This window comes from Rhinoderma darwinii, chromosome 6, assembly GCF_050947455.1.
Source record: "Rhinoderma darwinii isolate aRhiDar2 chromosome 6, aRhiDar2.hap1, whole genome shotgun sequence".
NCBI classification, from domain to species: Eukaryota; Metazoa; Chordata; class Amphibia; order Anura; family Rhinodermatidae; genus Rhinoderma; species Rhinoderma darwinii.
In genome coordinates, this window is record NC_134692.1 from 133558703 (window position 1) to 133584688 (window position 25986).

Genomic DNA, 25986 nt, shown 5'->3' on the forward strand with positions numbered 1-25986 from the left:
GTTTTTTTGTTTAAACATGGGAGCCTATGTGTGAAGGGTGCCACTTTATGGCATCCATCATAGGTGCACGTTAATCGTATATAACTCGGAGAGATTCCTAAGGAGCCGGAATCCCTGGGTAGTGCTCTGCCCGGGATTCTAGCCCTGGGGAAGCCCCTGACGTCACTGTCCATATAGGGCTTTCAACTACGGAGTCCCTGGCAAGAGTATCGGTAGCACTCTGGCCATGGACTCCTGGACTGGTAAAGCCTTATGTATGCAAAGTGACATCAGGGGCTCCTCCAGTCCTGGAGTCCCTGGCCTATGCGCTTCCAATGCTCTAGCCGGGAACTCCGTAGTTTAAAGCCCCTGACATCACTGTCCATATATGGACAGTAACGTCATGGGGCCCCCTCCAGTAGCAGAATCCCCAGCCTGAGCGTTACCGATGCTCTGGCCGCGGATCCCAGCATCTTAAAGCTCCTAACGTCACTTTATACATTTGGACAGTGATGTCAGGGGCTTCAGCAGGAGCGAAATTCCCGGCCAGGGGGAGTTCAAAAGTAAAGTAAAATGAAAGTCTAATTGTGACAACAGGGACTGGTCTGGCAGCGATTTTATTCACAAAACAAAATTGCACGGTCTGGGTGTCCGACTGATTTTATCAAGAAGACAATTACTTGGAATATTCACAGCTGGTGTGACATCTAGAGCAATAAAGCAGAATGCTATCCAGTACTATGGACGTCTACATTGCTGTACATTATAAAATATAAAGATTAAGGTGCCAGGGCATAATCAACGCTGCATCAATAAGCAGTAAATCGTATTTCTTCCCATGACCTGTACGTGTTCTATAGATCTACTATGCCATTCACCGTCAGTCACACCATGTTTTGGCTAAGTCACCATGGAGCAGAGAATCTGCATTGTATTGCGGCCGAAGATCCAAATGCCAGAGACCAATGTAAAATATATTATATGTATAATAACTAGAGACTCCAAATATTATACAGTTTGAGAATAGAGACAACACAAAGGTTGAATAATCCGGTGTTTCTTGGGCACCGGGACAAACCAGATCTGAATTACTGAGGAGGCACCAAATCTAAAAGAAACATATTTAGGATTTGATTAGTCAGTCCTAGAAGGTCCTTCATCTACAAACAGGAACTTGTCCTGTATTTTAGGGCAGTGTAGATAAATTCAGCAGGTGACAAAACTGACAGGAATCTTGCTCGTCCACCCGATGTCACTCAGGTCACGCTCCGGATGTAATGGTGCCGCAATACACGGCTGCTTGTCTCCATGGAGAGTCCAAACTATGTTAGGTTCCTGTTGATCTCTTTCCTGCAGAGTACAAATATTTAATAAATGTTGATGTATCAAAGACCGCAGACAGATAATATTTAATAATTTCATGGCAGGTTAGGCTTCGTTCACATCTGCATCAGGTCTCCGTTCCGACGTTCCAAAGGTTTCCATCACCATTGATTTCAATAGTGACGGATCCGGTGCCAATGGTTTCAGTTTGTCTCCATTGTGCAAGGGCTCCGTCGTTTTGACGGGATGAAACTACGGTATTCATCCCGAGAAAACCCTGCACAACAGAGACAAACTGAAACTATTGGCACCGGATCCGTCACTATTTGTATCAGTCAGGGCCCTGTTCCGACGGAACGGAGCCCTGACGCAGATGTGAAGAAAGCCTTAAAAAGTTTTAAAAAATATCTGAACTTTAAAAATTTGGTGGGGGTCTAAGTCCTGAGAATCCCCCCCCCCCCCCCCACCGTCACCGAAAAAAAAGATCGGTGCACTTTGTAAGGAAACTTGCTCATAGACCTTCTACGTGAGCCGTCTTTATCCTTAGGAGGAGCACCGATCACAGCCGAAGGTGCAGGGCTCTCAGCTGAGCACTTCTGCACATTCATTTCAGTGATGGTGGGAGTCTCAGCACCCGGACCACCACCGATCAAAACCTCTGATATGTCTCTATGACATATAAAAAGACTTTTGAAAGTGCAGTTATTCATTGAGGCTCTGTTCATATCTGCGTGGTTATTTTGGTCAAAGGAACAGAAAAACAAAAAAATAATGGTCTCAGATCTGTCACATGATGGACACCAATGACGCCCAATGACTTTAGTAGTGCAGTCTGGCATTTGTGACAGAATCTGCGACAGAGGCTCCTGACGGAGCCTCCAACACAAATGTGAACACAGCCTAAGGCAGAAAACTGCAGCTGGTAGGCAAGAGTGTCTGGGACATGAGCCTCGGCAGGATATTTCTCATCTACCCTCCCCGAGATCTCAATTAAAATCAGAATCTCTGTCAAGGAAACATTAAAGGAACCGCTGCTCAAAATTGAAAAATCAGACGCCGCATAGTGTTCATAGGTGTTCTTTACTTTTATATTGTAAAGTCTGTGTGCCTCCTGTTATTCGCGGTTACTACATTGCAGCATCAAGTAGCAGATATCTCCATGACGCAAAAATTTTCAGGCCACTGTGTCAATTTTCCTGCAGCGCCACCACAGGGGAAATCAAACATTACACAGTGCCCATTCATATCAATGGGTTGTCGGTGTAATGCAGGAGTGAGAGACGCTCTTTGTCACTCTCCACACTGCCCAAGAGATGAGGACCCTGAACATAGGTCTCCCCTATTAACTGAGAATTCCCTAATAGGGTATATGGAAATGGGTTTTCTGAATTGGACGACTGCTTTAAAAAAAAAAAAGTCATTCTAGAGCAGAGAAATAAAACAGCTAATTCCTACCGTCAAGAACTAAACATTTTCTTTAGTTTGCTTAGGAATCCCTCCTTTTTTTCCCCTGCCTGCTCAGCCTCAGGCCTCTCCTCATCAGCTGCAGAACTCTGCCGTGCACCGCCTAGTGGGCACAAACAGTAAACAGGCGTCAGACCCTCATCAGCCCCCACTGGATTCTCTCATTAGAACAATGAAACTGTAAGGCTGTGTTCACACAGAGTTTTTTGCAGGAGGAAAATTCCTCCTGCAAAAACTGCTCCAGACGGTTTTTGCACAGTGGTTTGACAAAAACTCGTCCTAACACTCGTCGAGGCGTTTTTTTCCTCTGACTGAAATGGGGTTTTGGAGGCGGAAACCGCCTCAAGATGGGTCATGACGCTTCTTTTTACCACGACGCGGTTTCTTTTACTCACGGTAAAAAAAAACTCGTCCAAATCGCATTGAAATCAATGGGAGGCATTTTCGGGCGGTTTTTGAGGAGTTTTGCGGTGCGGTTTCCACGTCAAAAAACTAGTCAAAAAAACTCTGTGTGAACAGGGCCTAAAGAGCAATAATCCTAGTATGGAAATAACAATAACCACCCGACTAGCGCAGTCCACCTGCAATGTTACGTGTGCAAGCCTCGTACCATGCGAGGAAGCAAAGACATAAACCGACAAGCATTATAATAAGCCTGGGGTCAATGCTTTAAAAAAATAAATAAAAGCACCAATAAAAAGGAAAGGAGGGGTTTAAATGTAGGACTGATTCCCAGGAGGAGTAAAGGAAATTTGGATTCTTGAATGGCTGACATACGGTATTAGGGCTTCTCCACACGTAACGGAATTGCTGCGTATTTTCCGTCCAGAATTGCGGACGGAAAAATACGCAGCAGAATACGGTAGCAGCAAAGTGGGTGAGATTTAACAAATCTCATCCACACGCTACGTAAAAATTCTGACCGGAAATTGACCTGCGGTGCGGATTTTTCAGACTGCTGCATGTCAATTCCTGCTGCGGAAAGTGGACTGAATTGCTGCGTTTTGCAGGAGATGTCACCATCCCCCAACATTGAGAAAAACGCATGAAATCACACACCACTTTCTGCAATAAAAAAAACAACGCAGAAAATGGTGCGGTTTTTCCGCAGCGGAATTTCTGCGGGATAGCTGCAGAGGACCCCCCCTCTATGAGATCAATGTACCCCGATAGGACACACATATGTAAAGGGGTTGTCTTCATGACATTCAGATCATTTCTGCTCCAAGAGGAAGTAATTTAGTTAATAACAGATTAGGAAACTGCTCGCAGTGCAATTCCCTAATGTTTTATTAACAGTATTTTGAAATTGGAGGAGACATTTGCCCTCATCCAGCAGTTTTGCATCTTGTCTACGTATTTTCTGTACTCGCACTCCGCTTTATGAGGAGGTCTACTTGGATTCCAGCTCTCAAGTACCTGTAGTTGTGTTGGTGATGCCGTTTACCGTGCCTTCCACATCAGTTTCTTCTTCAGCAAAGCTCAGCATCAGTGTCCGCTGACGGTCGGTCAGAGTCCTAGAGCAAAACAGAGAGGCGAATTGAATAGTTTGTGATCCAAAAAGTGTAGTGGGAATAAAAACACAGTCCAATCCACTCACCGGGGAACTTTAAACTTGATGTGTATGTAGTGGTCTCCGTAGCCATAACTGTTCATTCTTACTATGCCTTTCCCGCTGATTCGGATACGCTGATCGGCCTGCGTGCCGGCCGGTATCTGAGACACACAAAGATGATAAAGTGTGAGACGGGAAGACAAGATCAGATATAAAAAATAAATGAAAAAATAAAGGAAGATTACTCACTGTAACATTGATGGGTTCATATAGTCCTTGTGCCCGGGACGTCCCTCCTAATATGGCTTGGGCAATAGAAACATGCAGATCTGAATGGATATCTGCCCCGTCACGTCTGAATATAGGGCTCTTCTGCACCTGTATCACATATTACTACACATCAGTATCGATTTAGGAAAATACATTTTTGCCAATTTTATTTTTTGCTTCTTGAATTCTACTCGCTCAATATATTATTAGACCAAAATGAATTTTGCAGATGTCTGGCGTGATCTATTTTATTTAATCATTGTATATATTGGAATTGTATTTGCTTTTATACATTTCCACTACCCAAAGCAAATTAAGAATAAAATCAGATCTATCTGATGCAATTCCGCGCAAGCGACATCTGGCTACTAGGTGCAATACTGCCCTCTACTGATCAGAAATCAAGAATAAAACACCAAAAGGCGTCTAATATTACACATTCTCAAAATGTGTATATGAACTGAGAGCAATGTGATGGGTAATTATACTAACCCTAAAGGTAATAAAGATTTCCTTCTTGCCCACTGGCATTCGAACAGTCTGCCCATCTTCCACACCTGTTGAAGACAAATTATAAATATATGAATTTAGGCATTTTACATTAAAGGGGTTTTCCCACAATTATTTATCCCCTATCCACAGGATAGGTCATAAAAATCTGATCGGTAGGGGTCCGACCGCTGGGACCCCCACGAGAACGGGCTTACCTTGACGTTCCACGAAGCCCCATAGGAATGGAGCGGTACTGCGCATGCTCGACCACCACCGTTAATTCCTATGGGGCTGCCGAGTGCCATCTTCAGCAGCCCTATAGAATTGAATGGTGGCCGAGCATGCGCGCCATGGCTCCATTCCTATGGGTCGGACCCACACTGATCAGATATTTATCACGTATCCTGTGGATAGGTGATAAATAATGAATTCCTAAATGAGGGGAAATAAACGAAGTAGAAAAAATACTTTTCCCATTACGGCACATGCAGAGGTGTCCATTTCTTGTCCCTCCTTATTAGTCTAGGTGAGCTGCTAAGTGGTGGACTATGCCCGGCGTGGGCGCTGTGTAATTCACCCCGCAAAACGCTATTTTGTGATTATTTGTAATGCTATCCAAATAACATTGCGTACTAATTTTCATGCTAGGGAATAGCTCCGGAAAAAGATGTATACTGGTGAAAATCCCCTTTAATATAGCACAGAATGTAGAGCTGTCTTCTATCCCCTCAATACTTACCAGCAGGTACTGGCACAGTCACCGACTTCCTCTGCTTTGTCTGTCCACTACCCCGGCAGGAGAAACACGGATTGGTCATTGTTGTACCCCTCCCAGCGCAACGTCGACATGTTGATCGCATGACAAAAGGACCGGTGTTTATGGTCTCCTACAAAGTCAGACGCTTATGTCAACAACCGAAGCAGCAGGTTTAAGAATACATCAATGGTTAAACAGTAGACGGTGCCACTGGTAACAACTTACCATGCCAGTGCCATTACAGTAGTGACAGTGCTGAAGTTTTGTGCCAGGTTCATTGCCTTTCCCATTGCACCTCGGACACGTGTCTGTAATGTTAAAAGAAATCTCTTTGTTCACTCCCTTGGCCGCCTGAATAAATGTAAGGTCCATGATGTACTGCAAGGAGCACACAAAGAATTAGGATTATGTCTTCAGAGTCCATATTCTTCAAAGCAGATTTGTTTTGGTAGATTTCCAGTTCCACTTAGAACTGAATACGCAGCGCTCACCTCCTGTGGCTGATCGAAGATATTATTGAAGTCACCAAAGGGCGACCCCGAGAACTCCCCAAAGATTCTGCGGAAAAGTTCTTCTGGATCAACAGTGGGGCCACCTTTCCAGTACTGTTGCCCACCTCCGCTGGCCCCTGCTGCGAAATCAGCAGTGCCGTACGCATCATACTGCTTCCGTTTTACTTCATCGCTGAGAACCTAAAGAAGGAAAAAAGGTATAATGAAAAAATTAATATAATTACATTTGCAAGAAGCTCTTAATTCAATAATTACTTTAAAGGGGTTTCCCAGTCATAAAAAAAATTGATGCCGATCCTCAGCGTAGGCCATCAACATCTGATTGAATTGGGTCCGACTCCTAGCACCTCCGCCAATCAGCTGTTTTAAAGGGGCTGTGGCGCTCTTATTAGCGCGGCTTCCCCTTCATTCCCTTTACTGCTCATACTGTGACTCGCCGACACACTTGTAGTGGCGGTTCACAGTATTACAGCCTTCTCCCATTGAAATTAATGGGAGAAGACTAATACTGTAAACCACCGCTACAAGTGTGTCGGCGATTTACAGTACGAGCAGTAAAGGAAATGAAGGGGTAACAGCGCTAGAATGAGCACTGTGGCCCCTTCAAAACAGCTGATTGGTGGGGGTGCTGGGAGCCAGACCCCAACCAATCACATATTGAGGGCCTATCCTGTGATAGGCCATCAATTTATTTTGACTGGACGGCCGCTTTAATAAAACATACTGCGTACAAAGTGTATAAAAATAAATAGAAATTTCCAGCATGACAAAGTTCCAGTACTCTCCGAGAAGAGAACCCCTGTAAAACCTTATGCATTAAATCTAAAGGGGTTCTCTGGGATTTAACCGTTCACGGGGTCAAACCACCAAGACACTCGCCAATCAAGACAGGGGGCAGCGGCACTCCTGTCAGCACCGCATCCCCTTCAATGTTGACACAGCGGCTCACGCCTGGTACTGCAGCATCCCCCATTCACTTGAATGGGACGAGACCTCTTTAGTACATAACGTTATTTACCTCATAGGCTTCAGCCAGCTGAGAGAACTTCTCCTTGGCTTGAGGATCATCTTTGTTGGTGTCTGGATGGTATTTTTTGGCCAGCTAAGGGAACAGACCAAACGCAGATCAGATCACATATATTATAACATTAAAGGGAAATTTATAAGAGACATTAATAGTATGGAAAAGAAACGGTCAATAAGTCCATTTTCAAATGAATTGTACCACCATAAAACGAGGAAGAAATTTGTGTAGAATTAAAGCAAATTATTTTAAAAAACGTTGGGACACGGATAAGGAGAATACAGAAAAGGTCTCATATAACAACAAAAGTATAAAACAATAAAGTCGTACATAGACTGTGATGTGCCCGGACTCTTCCGTACAGCATGTTTTATATGCAGAGCGGGAAGATTAGGGGCTGCCAGACACCTCTTATCTCACCAGGATCAGAGCTCGGATATTCCAGCCCCTCAAATTCATGTTTTTCTTTTCTGCTTTGTCTACCATTTAAAGAGGAACTAAAGACATACGGTACTTCTTCGTCCCATTTACTTCTGACTTATCAGTATGAAATAACTATTCTAGAGCATCTTTTCTCAGAACTCTGTAGTTCCTCTTTTATTCCTCCTGGAAAAGTTTAAACAAATTGACAATAGGGTGTTATCAATTCCCTTAGGGAATAGGGAGTGTTTTTACACGCAGCAATTGACAAATTATGTAGGGACATATCCTATTGCTAAAGGTAATGGGACCGCCCAGTTGTCATCTTTTTCTTTTATTTCCAGGAGGAATAACAGAGGAATGGCATATTCCAGAATTGTCATTTCATGGGGAATACAAGTATTTACTAAAACAGACTTTTTAAATATATCTATAAGCCTGGTTGGTGTATACTGGTATAGAGGAACAGGGACAGAGGAGCACATTTCTATTACCGCGGTCATCGGTTTGTAGATCAGTCTGTTTGTCCATTTCGCAAGAAGAAAAACAAGGCTCTGCTCTACTAATCAATATATAAAAGTCATCCAACACCAAAAGAGCTGAGGACAGTCAGTACTAGGAGATAAACACGCCCTGATCAGACAATCAAGGACATCATCCCGGCAGCAGTTACCTGGTAATACGCCTTCTTGATTTCTTTCGCGCTCGCATTCTTCGGGACCCCCAAGACCTGGTAATAATCCGCCTTGTTAGAAAGTGATGAACTGGTGTGGAACTGGGAGATGTGTCCTGAGTAGACTACAAAAACATGTCAGAGGAGGGAGGTTATATGACCAAAATTATGTCTGGAGGTCAGACAGTCCACCCCTCTCTCCCATAATCGGACGTCAGAGGAAATAAGGACCTGCCAGGATCTCCTGTCTGACACTACTATATCCCCTGTTTAGAGGGTAGACTCAACACAGTAAGATCACATGGCGTTTATTGCCAGGCAGAAAATTTAGCGGCAGATTTTGAATTGCTGGTGATTTTGCCGCAACAAAAACCCCCCAAAAAAAGAAGCTCCAAACAAGCACCACAAAATTGACCTGCCTCCCATTGATTTCAATGGGAGGTCAGAGGTGGAAGCCGCTCAAAAGGAAAAAAATGATGTTTTTTTTCCCGCGAGTGGCCGAAAGCCTCTGCCTTTGGGGCAGCAATTTGGGGAATTTCTTGACGTTGATTAAGTGATTAAGACGCTGCGTTTACATCCAAATCAGCGCCAAAAATCGCTGTGTGAACTATTCCTAATAATGCAGATTTGAAGATATTATGGCTTTGCTCCGCATACATAATAAAATGACCCTTTGCCGCCACATAAGCCACAAGGAATGCGGTCCCTATTAGTAAGGCCTGCTTCACACAGCCGTGTTCGGTCCGTGAGATATGGACCGTATGTCGGACGTATTTCCCGGACCGACCACAGTACAAGAAGCCGGACTCCTAGCCCTATAGTCATCCATGCTGCTGTGAGTCACTGCCTCCCCGCAGGAATACGGTAATCGTGTTTTCAGTACGGGACAGTATAGCCGCGGGGATGCAGTGACTCTCAGCGTCATGGATGACTAGAAGGCTCGGAGTCCGGCTCCCTGAACTGCGGTCGGTCCGAGAAATATGGCCGTCACACAGGTCGTATCTCACAGACCGAACGCGACCATGTGAAGTTTTGTTTTTATGTAATGCATGGGCAATAAAATAGATTTTATGCGAAAAATAATTACTTTGAACTTTTTTTAACAAATTTATTTTTTACTTTTAGTGTATTAGCACATTCCTGAACACTAATACATTATCCTTCGCGTCACTACCACACCGGCTGCTCTTAGGGCAACACATAGTATTCTGAACAGACAGCCCTGGGGTTCCTCTCTAGGTCGCCCAGGGCTGACTGCAGAGGGTTCCCCCAGTCTCTGATCACATCACTGGGAAACCCAGCGACGCAATCAATAGGGGGGGGGGGGGTCCTCTTTGATAACAACACGATCACGAACCGCAGCGATCAAAGGGTGGAATGGCCAGGATCGGTGGTTCCTCCGATCCCATCCGTGCTGAGGAGATCTCTAAGTACGGGGGCTGTTAGTAACAGGACCTGCTCATTATCCTCTCCTACAGCAACACCGTAAGACAGCGGGCGGTCACAAACAGATATTCCGGCTATAACGAGTTATCACCTATCCACTGCGCTCAGGACCCCCACCGATGGCCAGAACAGGGGTCCCGTGCCCCCCGTTCCCACTAGACCCAAGGCAGCTTGTCAGGAGGAATTGAAAGGAGCACTGATCAAGCATACGCTCCGCCGCTATAGTCAAACACTATGGCGGAAACTGACAAGCACAAAGGCCATCAATTTCCGAGGCAAGCGGTCCTTGTGGCTGGAGCACCCTGCAAGCAGAGATCTTGAATGAATACACAAAGTATATTAGAATGTAGCATAAGATTTATTTACTGAAACCAGAACTTTTTTTATCACTGCATTAATATGAATATTTGCCATTCAGGAGCCTAAGAAAGCTGGATGACATGGTGGATATTGTTACCTAGCTTTCACGTGACAGACATGACTAGAAAACGCTGCATTTTCCATCCGCAGCAGCAATTCCGCTACATGTGAACGAAGCCTTAGTGATCTGATCGATGGGTCAGAGTTTAGAAACAATCGTAAAATCTTCACCGATCGAACACGTGACCTGTTGCTATGTAGCAATAACACCATAAAGAGGCGAATGACATGCTGGGATTTGTAGTTCCACGGCAGTACACCGCTACATTTCCTCTAGTAGTCAGTCTGACACTCAAGAGAAGCATAACCTTGAGTGTCCAACACACATGGGATCCGAGGCCTGATACCAGCACTCACCTCCTGCAGGCGCCCGGTTTATCGCCGCCCTCAGAGTTAGTAGCAGACCTCCTTCACCCCGAGGCCATCGCTGAACCCCAGGAAGCAGCGAACCCCGAGCCCCAGACAGCACGACTGAGAACCAACGCGATGAGCAGCGGGCCGCCATCTTGCCGGGGAACTTTCTCCACCGCGCGTGCGTCATTGACACCGCTTTGGAGAAATGTCATTGGGACAACGGAAGCGCACCATGTTGCTCTACTCATGAACGGTGGCTTCACTTACGTTGGGAGCTAATCATCGCCATCTTAGAACTCCTCCTTTGCTCGTGACAGAAACTTTCTGCATTTTTCTAGAAAGTTGCAACGTCGGTACGTGAGCTAAAAAACGAAGTTGTGTATCATAAGAAGCCTGTTCTCATCCTAAAATACACCATATATATGAGGCTTTGCGTTAGAGAAGTTAATCCACTGATAACGATAAACTCAGTGATGGGACTTGTAGTTCAGTTGACAAAAAAAAAAAAAGACAAAATCAACAAAATGCTACTCTAATTATTCGTATAAATGTATGTTGAGAATTATTTTATTTCTCTTAATTATTGTAAAAATATTTTTTACCTCAGGTTCATATTTTTGTATCGCATGTTTGCAGATAATGGAGAAAGTATTATGTTGCTCTTATTTGTAAAAACTGGAACACATTCGGCATAACAGCATGTGACATTGCCTTACATCATGGTCTAAAGGCAATAGACCGACAAGGGCTCATTGGCGACTTTTGGTAAAATAGCAGGTTACTGCGACTGTAAGGTTTCACTACGGTAAAAAATAGCCGTGGGCGATATTACAAAAGATTCCAACCAGGTTGAAATTCTGCAATTGTTGTGAAATCCCCCCATTAGGAAACACCATCTTGAAGTTACACAATATTTTTCCAGGACCAACCGTTGCCCGGGAGCCCGAGCCTAAAAGTGTGTAAAGGAAAACATCCGCAATGGGTTCAGACGGGACAACAAAAAACGGACTGCTCTTGTGGTCTTGGGCTAACTCATATATTCACATGGACATAGGGCCTGGCAATTAATCGAAAAGAAACCGAAATTCAGAGCAATTAACTCACGTCATCTTGCGCATTTCGTTTTTTTACATTTTTTCTCCCGGTTTAAGCTGTATCTGCATCTTCAGGACACAGATACAGTTGAATCCAATGGTAGAGCAGGGAGCCATCAGGTCCCTGCTCTACCATTCAATATGTATCGTCGGACGGAAGGCAACGTCATCGCCCTGTCTGCGCCGAGCCGCACAGACTGGGGGAGTAGAGGAATCTCGTCGTTGGACCATGGTTAGGTGAGTATGTATATTATTATTTCTATTAGGCACTATTTGGGCTGTGTGGGGGAAGCTTTGTGGGCATTACACAGCCTGGAGGCAGCTATGGGGGCATTATACTGTGTGGGGGCATTGTCAGGGGGTATATTATATACAGTAGTATACAGCAGGCTCAGGGGATAAATATTTAATGGCGTAGCGTACAAAACGCGTGTGGCCTAAATAATCATTAACTGTAATCAAGGTCACATGTTCAATTAATCGTGATTTTGATTTAGGTCATAATCGCCCAGTCCTACATGGACATATTAAATATCATACGCTAATATTATCTCAGCGTAGTCCATATTGCTTCTATATTAGCTGTGAAGACCTTTGGTGAATAAATCCACCTTTTCTTTTTGCTGCTTCACATTTTTATATGTATTTTGTCACTATTTGCGACTGCAATGTGGGAGACGGACCACGAATCATGTTTAGGCTGGATTTACACACAACTTTTTGTTGCTTTTTTTTTTTTTTAGTGCGGCCAGTTGTTATATTAACTGGTTGCCGACACAGGACGAGAATGCTCTTCCTGAGCGGCGGGTACTTCGCGCATTAGGATTAGCATTCTCGTCCTGTGTGACAGCCAGTGTCCGCGCGCGATCAGGAGCGGGGCAACGGCTGCTATACACAGCCGCAGCCCCGCTCTAACCTCTTCTCTCTGCCGTTAACCCCATGAATGCCGCGATCAAAGCTCAACGCGGCGTTCAGAGGAGGGGGGACTGCACTTTGATCGAGTCACAAAAATCCCTGTGACACGATCAAAACCCATAACTTGTATAGCCAGACAGCCCAGTGTCCATTGAAGGACCCCAGCGCTGTCTGACCATATAGGGCACACTGAGGTATGCCCTAACAACTGCCTGTGTACAATCAATACACAGGCTAATGTACTGGCATATAGATCTATGCCAGTACATTACAGTTAAAAAATCCAAATGAAAATGAAAAATCTCTTTATGGGATTAAAAAAAAAAGTTAAATCAATTGAAAAAAAATACACAGAAATACAGATTTTTACAATAACTAAACTTTTTAAAATATAAGTCCCAAAATATGAAATAATAGAGATATATTTGGTATCGCCACGACCGTAACAACCTGAACAACAAATGTATAACATTATTTATGGTACCTACATAAAGTACAACTCGTCCCGCAAAAAACAAAGTCTCATACAACTAAGGCCTTATTCACACGGACGTGTCCGTTTTGCGCGCGCAAAAGGTCCGTGTGTCATCAGCATATGATGCTCTGGTTTTCTGCTTACAAACAGAAAAACACATGGTGCTTTTCTGTTTTCATTCATTTCTTTTACTGCTGTTGAGCGAATCACGCGCGGCACCCGGAAGTGCTTCTGGGTGCCGAGCGCGATTTGCACGCACCCATTGACTTCAATGGGTGCGTGCAGCACGAAACACGGGCAAATATAGGACATGTCATGAGTTTCACGCAGCGCAAATACGCTGCGTGAAATTCACTGACAGTCTGAATGGCCCCATTCATTAACATAGGTCCGTGCCACGCGCGTGATTTCCACGTGCGTAGCACGGACGTATTATAAGTTCGTGTGAGTAAGGCCTAAGTCGCACAAAAAATATGTTAAGAATATATAAGTTATGAGCATCGGGATGCAAAGAGGGAAATATAAAAAAATTGTTCTGTCCTCAAGGCCAAAATTGTCCGTGTCCTTAAGGGGTTAATGCATGTAGTAAAATATAAAATGCACTACACACAACTGCGCTTTGGTTTGTGGCATATTTTGTGATCAGTGACTTTTTTTTCCAAACGCAGCATGCTTGGTCTGTTTTTTTTTTCCAGCCATTTTTGTCATAGGCTTCACTACAGGACTTCAAAAACAGAAGCATGTACAAAATAACACCATTGAAGTGATTGGGTGAAGGCTGTAAGGGTATGTGTACATGTAGTGTTTTCAGCCGTTTTTTGGGCCGTAAACGTCCCGAAAAACGGCTGAAAAATCGGAAGCAGAAAACCTCCAAACATCTGCCCATTTCAATGGGAAATACGGCGTTCTGTTCCGATGGGGCGGTTTTTTACGCACCGTTTTAATAAAACGGTGCGTAAAAAAAAGCCTCGGAAAAAGAAGTGCATGTCAATTCTTGACCCGTTTTTGGAACCGTTTTTCATTGACTCAATAGAAAAACAGCTCCAAAAACGGCCGTAAAAAGGCAGCAAAAAAAGGTCTGAAAATCAGGAGCTGTTTTCCCTTGAAAACAGCTCCGTATTTTCAGACGTTTTTGAGTTTGTGTGTGCACATACCCCAATACTGTGAACCGCCGCTACAAGTGTGGGGCAGATCGGTGGGGGTGCCGGGCCCCTGATCGATCAGATATTGATGGCCTATCCTGAGGATAGGCCATCAATTTCCTAGGACTGGAAAACCCCTTTTTTAGATGTAGCGATTATTGTCCAAATTTTCATATAATCGTTCAAGTATAAGAGGTAATCGCTACGTGTAATAGCGCGCAACAATCGAATGCCGAACGATTAATCATTGGGTTTCCTGTTGTTTGGCCACATCAACCTGAGTGAACAATTATCGTTCGCCGCCGCCACATCCCCTCGTCTAATCACAAATCTTCCAATGGTAAACAGATCAGTCTTTTGTATTTCACCTACAAGCTCAATAATCTTTGTGTGCAATCGCTGTATGGGCGAACAAGCAACGATCGCAGTAACGACTGAACAGCGAAAATCTTTAGCAATTTGAGCGTCTTACGAAGTGCAAACGAGTCGCTAAACCATCGCTCATTACTCGTTCATGAAAGAATATTTTGTCGTCTAATAGGTTTGCTTATTAATAGGAGGCGCGCACAATACCTGCCGGACGGTTGCCTCGGTTAGCGTTGCATAGTGTCGTATCAGTCGTATACTAGGACATTTCGTGCCTTTGTATTGCCCTACATGTACTCTTCACAGACGATAGTAAACGCTACAATCAAAGCGTTTATCGCTAACAAGAAAAATTTGCAATAATGGACGATAAGTGGTCCGACCGATGGATGGAACAGATTTCCATCCGTCAGAACCTATTGTTTTCACTACCATAGAATTAGTTAATTACAAAATTGGTTTTATCGCTAACAATAATTGTAATGTCTATGACCGTCTTTTTTCCCCTAGATCTTTAGATCCTTTACCATGAAATCATCCATACAGAAACATCTGTACTATCAGACATATACAGAAGATGACAGATGAGAAATAGGACAGGAGCAGACAAGAGCAATAGATTGCCGATCACTTTTCTAGCTGCTGTCTCAGGGGCAGGGAGGGACTCTAGGGAGAGAAGAGAGTTAAAGGAAGAGATAGAGAGAGAGAGAGCGCGGATCTGATTGAAATCAACTAGACAGCCCATCTCAGGGACTGAGAGACAGTCACTAGAAGTCAGGCTTCCTCTCTGCATCATCATGAACCGCTTCAAGACTTCCAAATACAAGAACTGCATCCCTAAGATCCCCAAGAAGGAGGTAAGACGTGACAATGACAGTCTGAAATTAGTTCCCTGCACCCTGTGGCTTTCCAGCAGTTGTGAAACTACAACTCTCAGCATGCAATGCTGCTCTCAAGGTTTGCTGTGAGTTGTAGTTTCCCAACTGTAGGACTGGTTAATGACCGGTATATGGACGGATAGCTATATGTATCCTAAAGGGTTAATTCTCGGAGAGAAAACTATTATATGGAGAGTATTTGGGCTAAAGTTTTTGCAAGTTATGACCTGGGCATACGTAGGGTTAAGTTATGCATCATGTGCCGTGGGAGGGTGTACATGGGGTGAGGTCATTCATCATATGTCCATATAGGGAGCACGGATACACGTACAGTACTTGCAAGACCTGCATATGGGTTCACGGGGTCAGTGTTGTGGGGTGTCGCTGGGTTATTATGTATAGCTGGTAGGTCTCAGCCTTTGGACTGTCGTGGTGTAAATCATCTCGTGCATAGTCAGGAACCTGTGTGTCACTTAGACATCAATGTATAGAGCATCTGTCAGCAGACTGACACCCTTATATTAGGACACATAAAACATGCCTTAGGCCGTGTTCACACAACAGAACATTCCCACTGATGCCGAGGCATTTTCCGCCAGGCGGAACTTTCAGCTAGCGGAATTGAAAACCGCGTCGCTGAAAAAAAAAAAGGGACATGTCTCTTCTAGGAGCGGTTTCCATGGCGTATTCTGCCACAAAAACAGCGTCGGGTAGCCAGAGGCAGATTAGCCCCATTTAATGTGGTTAATCTGGGTGCCCAAATCAGACGATCAGGTTTTCAAACTGTGGCATAAATCTTGGGGTAAGCCTCGGATTTCTGCCACAGAATCTCAGTCAAATTGACGTCGTATTTTTCCTCAGGATAGCCTTAGGCCTCATTCACACGAGCGTGGCGTTTTTGCGCACGCAAAAATGCGGCGTTTTGCGTGCGCAAAAGCCACTTAACAGCTCCGTGGGGCAGCAGCATATGATGCGCGGCTGCGTGCTTTTCACGCAGCCGCCATCATTATGACACTCCATTTGGATGTTTGTAAACAGAAAAGCACGTGGTGCTTTTCTGTTTTCATTCATCCTTTTGACAGCTGTTGCGTGAATCACGCTGTTCGCACGGAAGTGCTTCTGTGCGACATGCGTGGTTTTCACGCACCCATTGACTTCAATGGGTGCGTGATTCGCGCAAAACGCCCAAAGAACGGACATGTCGTGACTTTTTTTCAGCGGACTCACGCTGAGTAAAAGTCACGCACATGTCTGCACGGCCCCATAGACTAATATAGGTCCGTTCAAATCACGCGCGTTGCACGGACATTTTTCCCGTACGTCTGAATAAAGCCTTAAAGGGGTCTTCCAGAAATACACATTGATGGTCTATTTTAGGATAGCTCAACAATGTGTAATCCTTGGGGATCCAACCCCAACCGATAAGAAGAATGACGTGTCCTTCTATGTTCTTCCAGGAAAAGCGGCGCGTTCGTACATGCGGCGGTGCCTGGTAGCGCAGCTCCTCTATACGTGACATCGCCATCTCTTTTGCTTGCATGTTTGCTGTGTTTTGTATTTTCAAGCTATTGCGTAATTGTTATAACCCCTGACTTCCTTCCAGCTACTTTTGCAACAAAAAAAAAAATGCATATAATCGTGGAAAGGAAAAAATAAGGACAATGAGGCTCTAAAAATATGACCACGCACGCACGCAGTATTGCATATGTAACACGGGAGATGTCACGGAGTCCTCCCACACTGAGCTAACACATGTGAATACCTTCTGCCACACTCGGAGATTAGTATTCGTGCCCAAACTGTAAGAGCTGCAGATCATGACGTTTCCGTTGTCTTGTTTGGACGGGCATGTCATAAGAATCTTATTTCCTCCTGCATTTCCTGTACTGCATATCCCCGCCTGGTAGTAACCCGGGCAGAACACCGCATTGATGGCAGGCACATACAGAATAGTGTATGGTTTACCCTAGCAGTGCCAAATGCTGTAGTACGGCACCCATAGAAGTCTATGGGGGCCATACTATATATCCATATGCCTCTGAATGCATACGATGTTCCATCAGATGCTGTATTACGGAGGTATTTTTCTCTAGAAACATTGTTTTTAAAGGCTATGTACAGCTACTTTGTATTCTGTATCCAGAGCAGCTGTATCGTTCACTAAGACCTGAATCCATCAGGTCCATGGGACTGACGGGTTTAGTCACAGCGGGTCTTGCGTGTTTCTGACACGCAGGATCCACCTGTTATGAACTTCGATGTGATCGTTAACAGCTCGATCCTGTGTGTCAGAGACACAGGACCGGCTGACGCTAAACCCGTCAGTCCCGCAGACCTGACGGATACAGGATTCAGTGCAAGATACAGCTGCTCTGTATACAGGATACAAAGCGGCTGTATCTCAATAAGATAAAAATATTTTTAAGAAAATGTATTTAGGAAGTTGCACCAAACACACTGATCGACATTTTTATATAAAAATAAACAAGTTAGCACAAGCAAAGGGTTAATGTCGGCTCCTTGAATATAGACTTTAGTTGGGTAAGGTTATATATTGCTGTAATGTATATTACTGGCGTGAATTGAGGGATGGTCTTGTTATACAGTAATTTCCATTTGTTTCCATGTCCTTTGTGAGTCAACAAAAAAAAGCATACACGTATGTATTGTTTAATTCATGGAAAGTTTTGTGAGGAGGTGACGCTGCCGACGTAGGTGACGCTGCCGACGTAGGTGACGCTGCCGACGTAGGTGACGCTGCCGACGTAGGTGACGCTGCCGACGTAGGTGACGCTGACTTATTTACTGTGGTTTGAAAAACCAGGCTAAACCGCTGGAGCGTGCAGCACGCCGTGACCTAGAAATCGGAATTCAAATATTTTTAGCTTAGTGACATAAGACGTCTGTCAATTAGGAACTCTTGTGACAACTCACTTAACTGTTAGGTCTATTGAAGTCCCTTGGCAAAACATCATATGGGGGCACGTTTTCCTTTTTGAAAGGAAAGAAACTGAGCCAATAAACCGTGCCATATAGTGCCTAATGCCTCCATATAGTGCCATACAGTGTCCAAACCAGCAGCCATCCTGCCCTCATTAGTAGCCACATCAAACTCGCCTGAGTAAAGTTTTGACAAGTGACGCAGCAGGAGCAGGCTTTGGTGTCTGTTGGGTAATAAATGCATTGTCATGAATGAGTCTGGATGGGGCCCAGACCTGCCAGGTCCTGATGCCTATTAAAAGGTGACCCACTTTCGAGACCATGTATGGAGGGGAAGGGATTATGGTTCCCATAGTTGCCAAATGTGATAGGAGGGATAGTGCTACATGGGCCTCACGTCGGAAGGAGTCCATCAACTGGGAGCTGCTTTTGATGACCAGAACTTATCTGTCCTGGCACTGAAGTTAGTGGAGGGTTGACCTTCCACGTGCGGTCACCACTCCACGAATCTGTCCACCATATGTATTTCTATTTTTTTTTTTGTTCTTATATACTGCAATTCTACTTTAGGGTTGGATTGCTGACATTGGAGGTGTAGCTACTTCTTCCATTGGCGACAACATCAAATGTGGACGTAGCCGTATTGTGTATAACACAGACAGCCCAGGTATGTGAATTTCTGTATGGTTGCAATATTGTGCTTTATAACTATTGGACCTCCATGATGGAGCTCTATGGTGAGAGTGAAAGGAAATGCTCCTTCTACCCGCCATAAAGATTTATTTAGGGTACTCGGGGAGCATTTATGGGGGTTGTCTGCCATAGACCTTTATGGCATGGCAGTCAGAAATGTCATAAGAGTCACATCGGAAGGAGTCCATCAACTGGGAACCGCTTTATGACCAAAACGTATCTGTCCTGGCACTGAAGTTAGTGGGGGGGTTGACCTTCCATGTGCGTTCACCTGTCCTCGAATCTCAGTGATGGGATCTGTTGGTCCTCGATGTCTCAGCTGCCAGACCTCGCTGACTGTTATATCATGTCTGACATAATGGAAAAATGTCAGTAGTCCCATCATTGAATGGACCAGTGTGATGCTGATCTTTCAAAATTTCACTGAAACCAGAATGTGTTTTTGATCTAAACTTCTTTGCTTAATTTTAATTCATATATTTGGGTTCAGACCCAATTTGTTGTCATTCTTTTTGCGCATGACTAGTTCAATCCCATGTGTGATTTTATTTTTAGGGGTGTTGGGGATTACCTCCCTACAAGTGGGACAAGGAGAGAAGAGGACGTTTTCCCGGCTGCATTGTCACTCAGGTGTGTGGTATAGAGGGGTGAACTGATAGTTCTGGCAATGACATGGTCCACAACATTAGGAGGGCCCACATCCAAACTGCACCATATATGTTCTAGGGGTCAGAGCTCCCCTACTTACCATTTTAGAGGTAAATTACTGTCACCACTAGGGGGAGCTACTGCATACAGATTTATACAGCTCCCAATGAGGTAAGGGGTCCATGACCCTGATTGACCAGGGGTCCATGACCCTGATTGACCAGGGGTCCAGACATTTTAAAAAAAAATTTTTTTTTTTAATGTCTGTAGATGTCGTATTAAAGGGTATTTTCAAAATAAACAAAAGATATCTGAAAAGTGTCTGATCGCTGGGAGCCCCACTGCTGGGACCCCAACCGATCCATAGAACGGGGGTTCCAAGCCCCCCATTGTTCCTTACTGCAGGACTGTAGTGAGGAGAACTTTGAACCGAGCAACGGACGATCCTGTGCGAAGTCACTCTAGTCAAAGTCTATGGGACTGACAGAAACAGTCGAGTCCAGCCCTCGGCTGTTTCCGTCTGTCACATAGACATTGAATGGAGCGGGAGGGCGCATGCTTGACTGCCACACTAGTCAAGCCCCTCCTCACTGTGGGGGGAGGGGGGATTCACATAAATAATTGACACAATATTAAGAATAATAATTATTGATAATAAATAATGTTATTCATTAGTTTTCAGATATTTTTTGTTACACTGTTTGCTAAGCAGTGGCACAAATGCTGAAACTCCTCTCCCAGTGTGTACAGTGCCTCACACAAGTTGTGTGAATCATATCTGTGCATTTTGTTGCCATAGATACAATGGGGGGGAACGACGACATTTAAATGCAGACAGTTTTTAGGACTAGATTTGGAGTTGAAAATACAAAAAAAATTTTAGCCTTGTTTATAAAGCCTCTGGCTGCCATGTTTTGCTTGTAGCACACACTTTTCAGCTTGAGGATGTGGTGTAATGTACTACGTGCTCCAAATTTATAAAGCGACTGCGACATATTCTACAAAAAAAATAAAATTGTAGCCTGCTCCATGTCAAACCAGTCGTTCTCATTCTGGAGGGTTTTATAAAGGTCAGTAATTGCGCCAAATTCACATAATCCCCCATCTCTCTTTAGATTATTATATTATTAAAAAAGTTATATTTCACAGAAAGCAATACACATATAAAATAGCAAAACTAATGAAGATCCATGAGACAAAGGAGAGAGCACTCTGATCGGAAGTGCTTACCGTATGTGTGTGTGTGTATGTGTATATATATATATATATATATATATATATATATATATATTATACCGTCTATATACAGTATATTATTTATAAAATTATTAAGTAGCTACGTATTTTTATGCTTAATAGGCCTCATTTAGCAAAACCAGCCCTGTTGCCTATAACAACCAATCACAATGCAGCTTTCATTTTTCCAGAGCTGTTTAAAAAATAAAAGCTGAGCTCTGATTGGTTTCTATGGGAAACAAGGCCAGTTTTTTCTCTTAGACAGTTTTGATAAATGAGGCCAATCACCATCTCCCTTTTTTCTTTCTCTCCCGCAGACACAGTGACCGATTTTGCTTTTTCCCCATTTGATGACAGTCTCTTGGCCACTGGATCTGCTGACCAGTCTGTGAGTGGTAACATAGTGGTTAGGCTTTATACGTGTGCTTATAGTTTTGGTTAGCTGGCATGTCCATACTAATGCGGAGCCTGTAATGTGTATTCTCATTTGATTTTTGTCTTCTAGAATGGTATCATTTAGAGGTTGTCTTGATATTTAAAGGGACTTTCCAGTTTTAACTAAGAAGCCTCACGTGAGTGGGACTGAGATGTAATACCAGACACAGCCCGTGGACGGGATTTTCCCTGTTTCTGAAAAAAAAAAGCAGACCGCTTATTTGGAATCTGCGACAACACCTTTAAGGCCTGTTCACACTGGGGAATTTTTGCGGCACAATCCGCTGCAAAATCCTGCTTCCCATTTATTTCAATGGGAGTCGGACGCTTCTTATTCCCGCTAGCTGATCTTTTCAGCTAGCGGGGAAAAAGAAGCATCCGGCTCGATCTTTAGGCGGATTCCACCACATACCGCCCATGGAAGTCTATGGGAGGAGGAATACTTCCACGGCGGATTTTGCGGCGGGACCCACCACGCAAAATCTGCCATGTGAACAGGGCCTTAACCCGTTAGTGATCGCCAATATGCACTTTCACGGCAGCAACTAATGGGCTTTATGCTGATACATACGCCTTTTTCACGGCGCTGCATCAGGATAAATAAACAGAGCAGGTAGCTGAGGGCTGGGGGCATCCCTGTTCTAACGGTGAGATCGATATCCGTATCGATCTCGCCCATTTAACCCCTCAGATGCGGCGCTCAATAGCTCCCTCTCCCACCAACACCCAGCGCTAAGATCGCCGAGTGTCTGTGTCTTCTGTGGCAGCCGGGGGCCTAATAAAGGCCCCCAGGTCTCCCTGTAGTGAATGCCTGCCAGAGGCATGGCCTAGCAGATGGCTGTCCGTTTTAAACGGACAGGCAGTAATACACTGCAATACAAAAGTATTGCAGTGTATTATAAAAGCGATCGGCTGATCGCATAGTAAAGTCCCCTAGTGGGAGTAGTGAAAAGGTAAAAAAAAAAAAGTTTAATAATGTTAACAATAAAAAAAAAAAGTGGAAAAAAAAATAATGAAGAACCCTTTTTTTCCCTTACAAACAGCTTTATTATTAAAAAGAATTAAATATAGTAAAAAAGTTACACATATTTGGTATCGCCGCTTCCGTAACGACCCCGACTATAAATCTATTACATTATTTAACCCGCACGGTGAACGCTGTAAAAAATAAAATAAAAAACAATGGAAAAATTGCTGTTTTCTGTGAATCCTGCCTTAAAAAAATGTGATTAAAAAGTGATCGAAAAGTCGCATCTACTCCAAAATGGTACCAATAAAAACTACAAGTCGTCCCGCAAAAAAAAAGCCCTCACACAACCGCATCGGCGGAACAATAAAAACGTTACGGCTCTTCAAATATGTAGACGCAAAAACAAATAATTTTGAAAAAAGCGTTTTTACTGTGTAAAAGTAGTAAAACATAAAAAATCTATACAAATTTGCTATCGTTGCAATCGTAACAACCCGCCAAACAAAGTTATTGTGTCGATTATACCACACGATACACGGCGTAGATTTAGGACGCAAAAAAGTGTGGCAAATTTTCTGGGTTTTTTTCTATCCCCCCCCCCCTCCCCTCCCAAAAAAAAAGTTAATAAAAGTTAATCAATAAATTATATGTACCCCAAAATTGTGCTAAATACAACTTGTCCCGCAAAAAATGAGACCTTATACAGCTATGTCGACGCAAAAATAAAAGAGTTATAGCTCTTGGAATGCGATGATGGAAAAACATAAATAGCCTGGTCATTAAAGGAAATGTGTCACGAAAAAAAAAATTTTGATATCAATTTGCATTTAGTGTTTTATTATAAAATCTTTTATTTATGTGTGTGTTTGTTTTTTACTTTTTTCTTTTTTCTAACTTTTACTTCACTATGGGGGCTGCCATTTTGTTTTTCATCTCTGTATGTGTCGATTAACGACACATACAGAGATGGAATACGGCAGCTACAGTGCATAGGAGTCAATGAACGGGAGCCGTTCCATTGACTTTGCTTTATGGCTCTGTCCTGCGCAGACGCAGAGCAGCTGTTTGCAGGGAGAGAGCAGGCGCCATCTTGAAGACCAGCTGCACTGCAGGTAAGATGTGTGTCTCTGCATGTCCCACTCTCTACCTCACAGACCCCCGCTCTCGTGACCCCCGACGGGCCCCCCCTCCCTCCCTTGTGTGAAGGACACACGATGAAACTGTACTGGGAAAGCCCTGAACGGTAAATCTCTCTAGTTGTGCTGAGACTGTTTGGGGATGTGACTAATGAACCTCTCAGTCTCCGCACAATTAGAGAGATTTATCGTTCAGGGGTCTGGGAAAGCTGGGTGACCACCATTACCCCTCCTACTGGAGTGTGAGAGGTTCATTAGTTACATCCCCAAACACACTCCACTAGGAGGAGTAATGGTGGTCACCCAGCTTTCCCAGACCCCTGAATGATAAATCTCTCCAGTTGTGCTGAGACTGAGAGGTTCATTAGTCACATTCCCAAACAGTCTCAGCACAACTAGAGAGATTTATCGTTCAGGGGTCTGGGAAAGCTAGGTGACCACCATTACCCCTCCTACTGGAGTGTGAGAGGTTCATTAGTCACATCCCTAAACACTCCAGTATGAGGGGTAATGGTGGTCACCCAGCTTTCCCAGACGCAGATATAACCAGGAAAGGGCTGGATGGACGGGCTGAGGGTGCACAGGGTTTTTGGTGACCCCCTCTGTCATGTGATCGGACCTAGGTTACCGGTTCATCAGACGGGGTTCATGTGACTATAACTCTGTCCATAATAAGAGACAGTGCACTCAGGACAAGCCCTGCCCTCATGCCATAGTTGTGGTTCTGTCTGCGGTGATGGCGGTGGGTGGCTCTGACACCCGCCTCCCCCGTCGGGTCTTCTCAGGACAGAAGGGGTGTCCGGATTGGAGACACAGCGCCGCACCTGTCCTCAAGTTTTGTTTGGTATTGCAGTTCACCTCCATTGAAGTGAATAGGACAGAGCTGTAATACCACACACGACCTGAGGACAGGTGCGGCGCCATGTTTTCCTGGACGACCCCTTTAAGACTTTTCCCGTGTGTGTGTGTGTGGCAGAGTGGAGTGTGCACGTGCGCCGCTGATACTTCATAGCCGCTTATCAGCTGTTTTGAAGAATCAGCGGCGAGAACCCCCCCCCCCACACACACAAATCCCCCAAACACGCAAAATCAAGTGTAATCAAGCGTTTTTTGTGGTTTTTTTGCATGTAAAATGTGCAAAAAAAAAAATATGTCAAATACACGGCGTGTGAACCGGTCAACTGAAAAGTCATTCACTTCACTTTCATCATTCTAAGGCTGGGTTCACACGACCTATTTTCAGGCGTAAACGAGGCGTTTTACGCCTCGATTTACGCCTGAAAATACGGCTCCAATACGTCGGCAAACATCTGCCCATTCATTTGAATGGGTTTGCAGACGTACTGTGCTTTTACGCGTCGCTGTCAAAAGACAGCGCGTAAAATAACAGCCTCGGCAAAGAAGTGCAGGACACTTCTTGGGACGTAATTTGAGCCGTTTTTCATTGAATTCAATGAAGAACCGCTCCAAATTACGGCCGTAATTGACGCCTCGCAAAACGCGAGTATGAGCAATTACGTCTGAAATGACGGAGCTGTTTTCTCCTGAAAACAGCTCTGTCATTTCAGACGTTAATGCAGTTAGCGTGTGCACATACCCTAGGTGTATGTTCACACACAATGTTTTCAGCTGAAAAATCGGAAGCAGAACGCCTACAAGCATCTGCCCATTGGTTTCAATGGGAAATACGGCGTTCTGTTCCGACAGGGCGTTTTTTACGTTGTAGTTTTCCAAAAACGGCACGTAAAAAGACGCCCGACCAAAATGAAGTGCATATCACTTCTTGGGACGTTTTTGGAGCCGTTTTTCATTGATTTTTTTACAAAAACATCTCCAAAAACGGCCGTTAAAAAACGCGAGTTTGATTAAAAAATGGCTGAAAATCAGGAGCGGTTTTCCCTTTGTTTAGTAAGCGTGTGAACATACACTTAGCCTTTTGGTGTGTCCTATAACTTCTTCCAGCTGCAGAATCACACCCAATATGGCTGCCTGACACTGCTTAGCAATTTAAAGACACCTTTACCTGGCTTGTGAGAGGGGGGGGGTGAGGTTCCCTCCCACATTTACGGCAGCTGTGAGTCAGGTTGCTTTGCCTTATTCACCTTGCTGTAATTCTGGGAAGTGCTCCCCCTGGTGGCCAACATTGGAAAACATGTCAAATTATAATTTAATTTGTAATACTTTCCACCATACGGAAAAAAAAAAAAAAAATACAGCAAATAACTTAAAAAATATAATAGAAATAAGTAACGACACTTAAAAAAAAAGGTTTAATTTGCGACACATTCCCTTTAAGGTTTAAAATAGGCCGGTCATGTCAAGTCACCCTTTTTTTTAGTCTCCCCATCACCCGGTGATGTGTAGTTTTC

General features: G+C 44.1%; 2 protein-coding genes across 5 annotated transcripts in view; one reads left to right on the forward strand and one right to left on the reverse strand.

The window, feature by feature from the left end:
- Positions 1–578: 578 nt before the first annotated feature.
- On the reverse strand, positions 579–10873 carry DNAJA3 (DnaJ heat shock protein family (Hsp40) member A3). 2 transcript variants are annotated; one of them, XM_075830449.1, is made up of 12 exons: positions 10693–10873; positions 8470–8594; positions 7371–7454; positions 6332–6532; positions 6066–6218; positions 5823–5970; positions 5084–5148; positions 4571–4699; positions 4367–4482; positions 4186–4283; positions 2758–2869; positions 579–1329 (listed from the first exon to the last, which is right to left on the reverse strand). In XM_075830449.1, exons 1-11 carry the CDS (start codon positions 10838–10840, stop codon positions 2760–2762), a joined length of 1377 nt encoding a protein of 458 aa, XP_075686564.1. In that variant the 5' UTR covers positions 10841–10873; the 3' UTR covers positions 579–1329; positions 2758–2759. The 2 variants fall into 2 exon arrangements, with proteins under 2 accessions (XP_075686564.1, XP_075686565.1); XM_075830450.1 differs by lacking the exon at positions 2758–2869.
- A 32-nt stretch (positions 10874–10905) lies between these two features.
- The window catches only part of LOC142655834 (mitochondrial import inner membrane translocase subunit tim16-B-like), a 110435-nt gene continuing 95354 nt past the window's right edge, over positions 10906–25986 (forward strand). Inside the window, exons 1-5 of one of the 3 annotated variants that reach the window (XM_075830442.1) lie at positions 10906–11042; positions 15192–15538; positions 19070–19166; positions 19748–19822; positions 21394–21464. In XM_075830442.1, the coding sequence (XP_075686557.1) occupies positions 15479–15538; positions 19070–19166; positions 19748–19822; positions 21394–21464 (303 nt within the window). In that variant the 5' untranslated portion in view covers positions 10906–11042; positions 15192–15478. Of the gene's footprint in view, positions 11043–11071; positions 11240–15191; positions 15539–19069; positions 19167–19747; positions 19823–21393; positions 21465–25986 lie in introns of those variants that run through there. The other 2 variants (XM_075830446.1, XM_075830443.1) reach the window with 2 other exon arrangements.

Coding starts and splice junctions, on each gene's coding strand:
- DNAJA3 (XM_075830449.1), bottom strand. CDS start 10,840: ATGGCGGCCCGCTGCTCATCGCGTTGGTTCTCAGTCGTGCTGTCTGGG. Junction 7,455..8,469: donor TCAAGAAGGCGTATTACCAG/GTAACTGCTGCC, acceptor CTGTTCCCTTAG/CTGGCCAAAAAATACCATCC. Junction 6,533..7,370: donor AGCTGGCTGAAGCCTATGAG/GTAAATAACGTT, acceptor TTCCTTCTTTAG/GTTCTCAGCGATGAAGTAAA.